General features: G+C 46.9%; 1 protein-coding gene across 1 annotated transcript in view; it reads right to left on the bottom strand.

The window, feature by feature from the left end:
* Nucleotides 1-2694: 2694 nt before the first annotated feature.
* LOC103360984 (prospero homeobox protein 1) overlaps nucleotides 2695-11336 on the bottom strand; it is a 28768-nt gene continuing 20126 nt past the window's right edge. The window contains exon 5 of the mRNA XM_008286940.1: nucleotides 2695-2899. Within this exon, the coding sequence (XP_008285162.1) occupies nucleotides 2714-2899 (186 nt within the window). The 3' untranslated portion in view covers nucleotides 2695-2713. The remainder of the gene's footprint in view (nucleotides 2900-11336) is intronic.

The following is an 11336-nucleotide window of genomic DNA, read 5'->3' as shown; positions in this document are numbered from 1 at the left end:
CAACCCGGCATTAAGGTCTTGCTAATCCTTCTTTCTTTTTTTTCTTTTTTGCACATAAGTCTTCATTATCCTGAATTAATCTTTTTAGGCGCAGGAACTCTTTAACTTTAGGGTGGAGTTGCAGGAAGGCGGAGGGGGGAGGAGGGTGGGTGGGGTACGATAATAATCTGTGCATCAGATAAAAGTGTCCTTTCCTTTCTCCTTTGTCTGTGGCGCTTTAGAGCCCTTGGCTGGTGCTTTGAGACTCTGAGACATGCAGGGCCGAGCCCATCCTTCAGTGAGAAATGTGTCCGGCTCGCTCTCTCAGGACTCTGGATCTTAAGAAGAAGAACACTGCAGCAGGAGGAGGAGGAGAGGCGGGACATATAATGAAGGGAGTAGCTCTGTCTTTCTCTGCCTCCTTTTGTCAGGCGCTTTGTCTCGCTTAGACAAGTCAGCAGGTTAAGCAACCTGCCCCGTTTGATCTTTTGTGACACACACACACAGACACACTATAAGCTAATGTCGCCAAGGTGAGATCAGCAGATAGCTCGCACGCACCGTACAAAGTATTCAAGTCCAGTCACTGCTTCAAAACTTACCTCATCAAAAGGGCAGCTAGTACTAAGTGCTTCTTAAAAATCTTAAAAGCCTGAGAGGGTGGATGGAAGTAAAAAAAAAAACAAACTCTAGATATACAGCTCAAGTGGAAAATCTGGGATTAGAATCTCAGGTGAAAGGAATGCCGTTTAATAACCTGGGCACAGTGGCTTCGACAGAATCACACTTTGGGTCTTTAAAAGCTGCCAGTGTGGGATGGCAAGACAGAGCGGAGGGCTTCAGGTGCGCGTTCTTCCTCGCTCTGCGCCTTTGTCCCTGCTCTTTGTAGTGCTGAGAGCTTCTCCATCTACCCCTGGGGTGAGTGCTCACCTCCGACCTCGTATTGTTGCACTGAGAGAGGAGCTCGATCACTCACAGGCAGGTGAACGTGGAGAGACGTGTCTGTGTGTGAGTGTTCGTGGGGGAAGTTCACTCCAAGTAGAACGAGTGTGTTTCAGCTCACTTCTTCCTTTCTGTCGCCCTTCTTGAATTATCTTCCGCTCTGCGATGCTTCCGCTCTCCGCGCGTTCGCCCGCGTATTGTTTCGCTGCACTTTAAATTGCCACAATAATCTGATATATTCAAGTATCGTCTGCTATTGAAGTAACTTCATAATGTCGTTTGCACCATGTATAGGCTAATCACCATAACAGCAGCCTGCCACGTAAACAGGCCGACTTCATTTCAAACGAGCTATTCAGCGAACAGTGCTATAAAAAGACAAAGAAATCTTTGCACTTATTACTGTTTATGTTCATTAATCCCGACATAGGTGAACAATATTGTGTCGATAAATGCACAAGTGCTCTTTCAGCAGGTTAGTTCTCAAAGGTGGAGCAGCTATGGAAATACAGCCGTTTAAAAAACAACAACAAAAAGCCACACTTCTTCTGATTACTTCATTATTTCTGCATTATTTACTTCATGTGTTTCTGAAGCCATTTTTTTTGTTTGTTTGTTTGTTTGTTTTTTCAATACGCAGCAACATCACTGGACTGCTCTGGTGTCGAGTGAACTTGTCACTACAGGTGAACAGAAAAACTCTGATGTTCCTTTGATTAAAACCCAAATCCAGCAAAGCTGCCCCAGGCCCCGACCAGCAAAACAACAAAACAAACACAACAAAACCAAAGTCCGCTCCAGTGAAGGACAAACTAAACCGTTAAAGGAGGAGGGTGGGGAAATGTGTGTGTGTGTGTGTGTGTGTGTGTGTGTGGAGGGGAGGGAAATATTTCAAAATCTAAAAATCTTTTGGAATAATATTAATAGCAATAATTTATTTTTTTCTGCAACGGCATCAAGGGACAAACAAATCTTGAAGTGCCAATCTTCAGCAAGCAGTAATGACAAATAATAATCATAAACAACAACAAGAAGAATAGTAATCAAAATAATAATAATGTACACCCAATAAACACAATGCCCTACTTGCAGGGAAAACACACTTCAAAAAAAAAAAAAGAAAAAAAATGGTAGAGCTCAGTAGCTATTTGGAACTGGTCCGAGTCCCACAGACCAGTACCACGAGTCCAGTTTTAGACCAGTCAGTAACCTGAATTAGGCCTTTTTTTTTGTGTACATGCATGTGTGCACAGTCTGTTGGGCGCCCACTTTGCAGTTCATTTGAAAAACCCGGCAGGTGCACCCATGGGCGCCGCAGGTAAAGTCTTTTAGGGAACCCGGCCTATGTTCTTAGTGGTGTAAATGGGAACTCCTTCCACACTCTGAGGACTTCTAGTTAGTGTTGATCATAAAACAGGCCAAACAGATGAGGGTTCACACGGTCCAGTAAAACACCCAGCGAGATTAGAGTCTCTTCAATTCAGAATCATAGAAAAAAAAAAAAAAAAACATGTAATAACCATCGTAATAGAAGAACAACAATACAATAGCTAGGAACTGCCACAGAGGCTTCAGATTGGGAATGCTACTCCATAACTTTCATACATTCAAAAAAAAAGAAAAAAAGAAGAAGAAATCAAAATTAAAGTTGGAGAAAAAGGGAGAAAAATAAAAAAAACAGAATATCACTTTGAAATTCTATGAAATCAGAGAAAACAAACAAAAAAAAAAAAGCGCAAAGCGGTGAGCGAGGAAGAAGAGGAGGAGGAGGAGGAGGAGGAGGAGGAGAGATTTACTCGTGTAGAAGCTCTTGGAGACAGTTGGGGGACTTGAAGATCTCGGGGACCTCGCTGTCCAGTTTGCAGATGACCTTGTAGATGGCCTTCTTCCAGGACGGGTCCACGTCTTTGCCGGCCACGATGGCGTTGAAGAACTCCCTCAGCGTGATCTCGGCCACCTCCAGGAAGCGATCGGGGACCTTCAGGGAAAGAAGAAGAGACGATTAATTATTGATCGTGGCACTTCATTATCTTTTAAGACACACTTAGTTTCTTGCATCAGGACGAGAAAATGTTCCTTTTAATCTGTGATATTAGAGGTTAAACTTCACGGCAACCAGCTTTGATCTGGACCCTCGGAACGCTCCGTCAACTACAAAACACGAACGAGACGACTTTAAAATAACCCCTCTCAGGTCACTGCGCTGTTGTGGCCGCCTTATCCTCAGCACTGAGTTCATACTCTCACTGTGGATGTAAAACCATAAATCTCCCGTCTCGTGAGCATCTACTTCCTTAAAAGCCGACTGAGGTTGTCGGGCCTGAGAAAAAGTCATTTCTTGCGAATTCTCAGGTTTCTCACTTCCCTCCTGGCAACGCAGCGAGCGTGACATGTTTATGAGTCCCACTGTAAATCTGTGACCAAACAAGAGAGTGGAGCTGCGCTGAAGAGCGGCGGAGAGGTTGCTGGCGAAAGAGGAAGTACTAAATGCTTTGGGAACGGGGAGACACGCCGCCTCTTTAGTGTCCCTGACAGCAGCGCTCACCGACACCATGGAGATGATTAGTCTGGCAAAGATCTGTGACACCTTCCCCCAAGCCAACACTCTGTCACACACACACACACACACACACACACACACACACACACGTTTATGCAGGCGTGAGCACACACACCAGCGCACACACCTCCTTGTGCCAAGGAGATGACACATCCTGTACTGTGACAGAGCTCTACATAATGCTCGCTGCACACACACACACACACACACACACAGCAGCCACCCCGGTGTATTTGGCTGAGTCTCTTTCCTCGACTCAGAGCTCCAGGGCGACGCAGCCTTCAGGGGTCACCTGCTTGGATAATGCTGACTGTCTCCCTGCCCGCCTCCCTTGATGCTCGCACACAAACACATATTGTGGCGCGCACACACATGCACAGAAGCAGCTTGCCCAAATGCCTGACAGTGCGCACTCCGCTCCTCTCCTCCAGTGTCCTGCAGATACTCATCAGGAGTGTCAGGACACAGCAAGGTTAGTGGCCACTGGAACACACACACACACACACACACGTCTACACACAGGCCTCCTCGCACACACACTTGTACGCACATGGGACGGCCACCCGCCCCCCCTCGGGGTGATGAATGGAGGCTAAGATGCCTGTGTGTGTGTGTGTGTGTGTGTGTGTGTGCGCATATCTCTGTCCAGTGAAAAGGTGAGCCGTGAATAAGAAGCTTGAGAGACAGAGGAAAAAGAAAACACGACCTAACCCAGTTCCCCAAATATTGAATTCCAGTCCAAACGGGGCAGAAGTGGGTATAATTCATCGTGGGGGCGGCGTGTCTTTACTGAAACACTGGCACAATGACCCTGGTGTGAGGCCGACTCGCACAACTAAGCGTGTGCTCGCCTCCTTCCCCCAGAAGACCTCGGCGGCGGCGGCGCAGCGGCGTCCTGGCCGTTGGATGCAGGGGAGTGCCGCATTACTAAGAATATTCCTGCATGGAATTTCTCCTGACGTTTTGACTATAAAAGGACAGCAAAACGCTGACTGCAAGGAGAAAGCAATGTCAAGGAGAAAAGGGTATTGGTATTTCAGATCCTCTTGACTGAGAGAGCGAGAGAGAGTGAGAATGGGAGGGAGGGGGGAGAGAGAGAGAGAGAGAGGGGAGGTAGGGAGGGAGATGGCGAGAGAAGGAGGGGCTGAGAAGAGTCTAAGGAGAGAGAACAGAGGGAGTTATTCCTGTCCCGCAAGCCTTTGTTTTGCGAGTAACATGCGAGTTGTGTATGTGCTGCCTCCTGACCAGCAGTCAGCCTTAACTGTTTGCACCCCACCCGCCTCCTCCTCCTCCTCCTCCTCCTCCTCCACCCATGTCCCATTCAATCCTCGCTCACCCCCTCCTCTTCCCTCTCTCTTCATCTTTCTCTCTCCAGGGTCAGCTGTTGGGCCTTTGTTCCAGAGGCATTGTGGGGGATTATCCAGTGTGGCCGTTCATTCGCTCGGCTGTCCGGTAAATGGGGCCAATCGCGTGGCTCACAATCCTTCATACATATTTCATAGGGCTTTTTAACAACTTCTCAACGGAGCCCAAAATTAAAGGACAGATGTACAAAGAGGGGAGGAGAGAGAGAGAGAGAGAGAGAGGGGAAGGATGGAGGAAGAGTTGTGCGAAGGAGTGACGCCTGGAAAAGGCAAAAACAAGGTGACCGAAGGTGCATCAATCTGGCTGAATGTGAAAATGTGTTTTCTTCTTGGACTTTTGGTCCAGAGCCACTTTTTTAAAGAAAAATCTGAGAATGCTGTTTTTAGTGTAAAAACCTTTTGGACAACCATGAAAAAAAAACAAAACTTGTCTGATTTTGGCAGATGGTGCAAGAAGGATGGAAGTGTGTGTGGCACGGGGTTCAACAAAACAACCAAAGGCTTTCATGAAAAGGGATATTACTGTTGCTCTTGTAACACAATACGAAAAGAGGAAGACGGGGAGGGGAAAAGAAATCGGCAAAGGAGATAAAGCTGCTTTCCCCTAACCTTTGCATTGTGCTGTGTGTTGGATAAATACCAATCAAGGAGGACGCAACGCAAGAAAGAAAAAAGAAAAGAGGGACTGATCGCAATGAGGCAGTTAATCACTCTTTTTCACCGACTTCCCCCCTCTCTCTCTCTCTCCCTCGCAACTCTCTCCCCCATTCTCTCCATCTCTCTCTCTCGTGACAGGTTGCTTTGAGACAGAAGGATAAGCTCTTTTTCAGAGAGAGGGAATCGGATTTCCTGCTTTTTGATGAGATAATAAAATATGACGGAGGACAATAGGAGCCTGTGGACGGCTTGCTGGGAGCTATTCACTCCGGCAGCAGCACCCCCGTCTTAAGACTGCTTAGACAAACGTTTAAAAAAAAGGTAGCCAGAGGCCCAAGCCCCTCAAATAAAGGCTACTGTTACACGCACCGCGCGCAAGTGCACATACGTGTGCATGTGTTTCGCTAAAGCCTGAGAAATCTCTTCTCTCTGGGTGACTCAGGGTTGGCTGTTTGTTTGACCAATGTGTTTCTCCCCGTTGCTTTTGGGAACTGTCAGGAGATGTATTGCACCTTCTATTTGCACAGTGTTAGCCAAACAAGACAAGACCCTGGAAGATAAGGCTGTGTGTGCGCAAGTGAGTGTGTGTGTGTGCTAGCAAGCTGTTGCCTTGAAGGATGAAATGCAGGGACACAACGTAAGCCCCCGCTGCCGGCCAGGTTAATTCCTAACCCCAACCCAGCCTGGGAATACCAACACTTCCCATGCTTTTTCGGTCACTGTGTTGGTGTGCGACCGGGATGTTGCAGGTTTTTTTTTTTAAAGCGCTAAATGTTGTCGATGTGTCTGTTTGGACGTGTGGGGACAGTCGGACGTCTTCTGCCACTTTAAAAACAAGAGTCGGAACAGGAGCCTGTGACATTTCATTGAGTCAATCCAGAGCTTTCCGAACCTTCGAACACCCGCTCTCACGTAGGCCCCCGTCCCTCACATATCTGCTCCAATCAATAATCTACAAAGGCCTTGATAAGCCCTTGGCCTGCACTGTCACTTTAGGCAAACACAACCCATGTCCCCTCTCTTCCTACCCCTCACCACGCTTGTCCCCAACCCCCCTCTCGCGCTGATAAGACTGTGCCACGGCTCAAGAGTCCAACCAACCGGGGAAAAGAAAGGGCAAAGTCACGCCGGGTCCTTGGCTGTGTATAACATTTCTTTCTCAAGTGCAACTTGTTTTCCTTCGACCGTTTCCAACACCTCAGATTTCTCATTCGTGGGGGTTTGGATCGGCGCTTTAAGGGAGACCGCTGGGACGGGAAGCGGGCCTCAAAGCTGAGCAAACATCAGCCACCCTCACTCCGCTGATAGCCTTGAGAACATGGAGCCTTGAGGGGCTGCCGTGTATACATGCACGAGTGTGTGTATATCTGGCTGTCTGGTGTGCATGAGCATTAGCGTCACATGGGCTCTTCTCAAGGTGCACCTCCGCCGAGGAGTCAAGGACAGGACAGGGTCAAAGACGCTGATGAAGTCGCTCGCTATCGCATCTCCTCCCTGTCTTGCCCGAACGCCCCCCACACACACCCTTAGACACACAAGCTGACAATTCATATCATATCACGGCCTCTTTTGACATCTCTTTCCTTTCGTCTTTCCCCTCAGTTTGTAGAAATTGGGGGATGTGGCGAGGCTGCAATAGGCACATCACAGTCCAGGCCTTGTTTAGAGACTTAAAAATTCATCGCCCGAGCTTGTATGGCCGAGGGAAACAAGGAGGAAGGAGGCGGGGGGTCATGGAGCGCTGTAACAGGGGCCTCTGGAGGTCAGGAAGTCAGCCCAGCTTTGAGAAACTGAGAGCGCAGGAGGGGAAAAGAAAGGAGCGAAAAGGGAGTCTGGAAGATAGGAACAGGACATCTGGAGAGGAGGAGAACCGGGGGGGGAGGGAAGGAGGGAGGGAGAATAGAAGGGTGGGTGGGTGGGTGGGCAAACAATAAAGGATGGAGGGCAAGGAGCTGCAGCGAAGGAGGGAGGATGGAAGATGGATGGACGGATGGAAGGAGATGGAACGGAAGGGCAAGTGAGGGAACAAGATGGCAGCAGAAGAAAGAAAAAATAATAAACTGCAGATTGGATTGAAGGAGGGAGAGTTTGGCATCAGCAGGGGGAGTGTGTGTGTGTGTGTGTGTGTGTGTGTGTGTAAGTGTGTGTTTGCATGTGTGTGTGTGTGAAAATAGGGGGGGTTGCTTTGACACATCTGCAGCTCTGATGCACGCCCTGGTCATTTTGGCATGCGTCCCTTTGCCACGCTTCATTAGTCTCACACACACACTCGCACACACACACACGGACGGACGGAGACCAAAATGGTCCAGAAATAATGACATAATCAGCAGCTGTGCCACAGAGCAGGCTGCCCCTCACAAGGTGACCAGGGACAGAAGGAGGAGGGGAAGAAGGAGGGAGGAGGAGAGGGGAGAAGAAGGGAGGAAGAGGAGGAGGAGGAGGAGGGTGTACTGCTGGAAAAGCAAGCTAGCGCAGTGAGCTGGTGTGTGTGTGTGTGTGTGTGTGTGTGTGTGAGCAGGTGAGGAAATGAGAGAGGGGGATCATGTACTTCTTTATGTTTAAGTGATTCCTTGCTACCCCTGTTGCCCCAGGCTCTACACACAGCTCTGGTCATTTAATCAGCGCACTGAATAAATGTGTAAATCACACACACACACACACATGTGCGCACACACACACACACACACACATGTGCACGGCTGAAGAAAAGACCTGTCAGGCTACGTCAAACGGGGGTCCTTAATAGCCCCCAGCTATTCACCGAGAAGCAGATGATCGCGCGCTCTATTCTTCTCGTTCTCCAACTCTTCTCGCTAAGAGAATTAAAAAGCCATAAGACAAGTTGGAAATGACAGTCGCGGGCGCTCGTGGAGCAGCGGAGGTCTGGGCTAATGTCTGAAGATTTGTTCGAATGTTTAAGATCTTTAATGGACGTATTTGCTTCTTGCCAGCAGATATAAAAAGGCCAAGCGGGTACAGCGATCATGCTGATGATAGTGCCGGTTTCTCTTTAACCCTCAGAAGTCTGTGAAGTTTCTGGGCTTAGAAACAGAAGTAGAGAAAGCTCAGAAGTGTCTTTTGTGCAATACAATGAGAAGAAAAAAGAAAATTGAATGTTAAATGTTTGATTATTTTTAAATAATTGGGGGAAAAAAATATCTAACATTTTTCCTAGTGTCTACAGAAGTCACCAGTACTCGTGCCTCTACACACTGAAGACATTTTACTACTTACATTTTATTTTTCCTATCCGATCTGTACAAACACAGCTTGCACTTCAGTCCAGTTCATCTGAAAAGTCTGTGAATATTTGTCATGTGACTGTTGATTGCATCTGAGACCCTCATGGCTTCTCAGTTGCACTGGCGAACGCAGAATTTTTTTATTTTTACGGAATCTGGTTAGAGCAAATTTATTTATTTATTTTTAACTCGACGTAGAATAAATTGATATTAATGAAATATGACTGTAGGCTTAGATTTGATGAGGCCTCACAGTGGAAAAGCAAGTGACAAATTATCGGTTCATGGACCATTAGAAAGTTGACATTTGGGATTCGAAGGGTTAAAAGGTTGCCGTAACCAAACAGCACATCCTCTTGTCTTTATAGTAGCACGTTGCCTTTTAGGGGCAGACCTCAGGACACGCTGCCAACATATTTTAAAAGGACTATTTCCTTGTACGAAAGTAGCCTAAATGAAATCTGAAATCTTACTCAGAGCAACAGGAACACTGTGTCTCAGTTTTAATGTCTTTTTTTTTTTTTAAAGCTTCGAGTACCACAAACACCTCTGCTGTGATGGGGTGGCGGCAGAAATTCCCAAAGTGAAACTATTGGTGTAGTTGAACCTTTTAAGCCTGTTACTACAATACATCTTCTCTGTTAAAAGCAACCCGGCTATAACCTGGAACGTTCCCACAACGTCAGGAGAAAACATTTCAATCGAATGTTCTAAGAACATCGTCATTTCCAATAAAGACAATATCATGTTTTAACATCAACGTTCAGATGATGTTGTCAGGGACACAGATCGTGTTATAAGAAAGACAAGAACGTTCTCAAACTAGCGTTATGAGAATGTTGTCTCGAGGCCTCAGATGATTTTTTTTTTCTGAAACGTTTTTGTAAAGTGATGTAATTATAAATGTGCAACGTTCTTCCTACGGTGTTCTGAGGATGTTTTAGGGATGTTGCTGAAGAAGCACATTTTCTATAAAACATTTCCCCAATGCAATGAAACCTCAGATGGCAGAACGTTCTTTATCATAATTAGGGTCTGACCACACCAGTGAATTTTTCTTATTTTTCCCTGAAAAGAAACGCATTTTTGAGCGCCTAAACATTCCCCAAAACTCACCAGAATCGCCACACACACCAGGACTGGCGAAAAATGTGATATTTTAAGGGACGTGGACATGTCGCTGCCAAAATGGCTCCACAGCGCCCCCTTGAAAATTTCACCGGAGTCCCGTCGGAAGCACATTTAACCTACACCTACGCAATTTGGTAGCCATATAGAGCAGCTCGGGACGCACAAAAAAGTCGCTAGCTCCAAGCTCTAAAATGCAACACGGCTCAACTGCGCCCCCTAAAATATTTCAACAGAGTCCCAATGAGGCTGTATTTGACTTAGAGCTACGTAAATCGTTACACATATGTAGCAGCTCGGGACGCACAAAAAAGTCCAGTAGCGCTTTTCCGTAAACTCAACAGGAAATCCACCATGTTGGATAAACGGCGAGCATGCCGGGCGATTTTAGCTCATTTTGGGCCATTTTCAAAATCGGTCTCCTCCAAGGGGGTAGGGCCCGTCCATCACTGCTTGCAGCTTTAATGTTGTTTAATAATCTGAGGACGTTTTAGGGATGTTGTTGATGGAACGCACGGAACAGAATCTGTCAGTGCTACATGATAACAAAGGAAGAAAGTTGTGCAACGTTCAGTTTTGGGATCGTTTGGGGCATAACAGTGTCATTGCCAATCATGTGTAGAACACCTTTAGTTGTCCTACGTTTTATGAAGAACATCCTGGGAACTAAAAGAAACCACCGCGGGAAATGTTAAAGGAAGTTTGTGGAACCTTCTTTTGTGACAAAAGAAAAATAAAATAAATTCTAGCTGGGATTTGTATATTGGTTCTGTTGGCATTAGCAGGTGCAAGAAACAGCTTCTAGATGTTCGTTGCCGTGCATCATGCATGATAAACGCCGGTGTGCACCGCGGGGAGTTTGTTGCACTTAAGTGAAAGAAAACGACAGAAGATGCTGTAGATTCGAGGGAGGAGGAGGAGTTGGAGGGAAGGTGTGTGCTGCTGACATAAACCCACTGGCAAATTGTATTGGTTGTATTTTTGGCAGGTCTGAACTTAAATCTATACCGCCAGCTTTTCATCTCTCTCCCTCTATCTTCTACCTCTTTTTGTCTTCAATCGCTCTTCAAAGAGAACCCTAGAGCCCTTCAGTAAAAGCACCACACCTGTGTGCAAGTGCTTTTTGTTTTTTTTGTTTTTCTTCCCCCCTTTTTTTTTTTTTACGTATGTTCCTGCATGTTTATATCTTCGCCTGTGCATCCAGTGCAGCGGCTCTGACCTTTTCACCTCGAATTCCCCGAGGTCGAGCCCCGGTCAAAGACGCACCCCCCACGCACACACTGACGCACTATGTGGTGAGAAAACCAAAAAAAATGAAGGAGTGCAAGACAGGGAGGGGAAAAGCAGCAGCAGCAGCAGCAACAGAAGGAGGAGGAGGAGGAGGAGAAAACAGACATTAGCTTCTCTGGGTGGAGAACAAATGGAGCCCCGAGAGGGACGTGAAGAGGAGGAACGAGGGAG

Source organism: Stegastes partitus, unplaced genomic scaffold (assembly GCF_000690725.1).
Source record: "Stegastes partitus isolate 25-593 unplaced genomic scaffold, Stegastes_partitus-1.0.2 Scaffold478, whole genome shotgun sequence".
Taxonomy (NCBI): domain Eukaryota; kingdom Metazoa; phylum Chordata; class Actinopteri; family Pomacentridae; genus Stegastes; species Stegastes partitus.
This window is presented reverse-complemented; position numbering and strand designations above follow the sequence as displayed.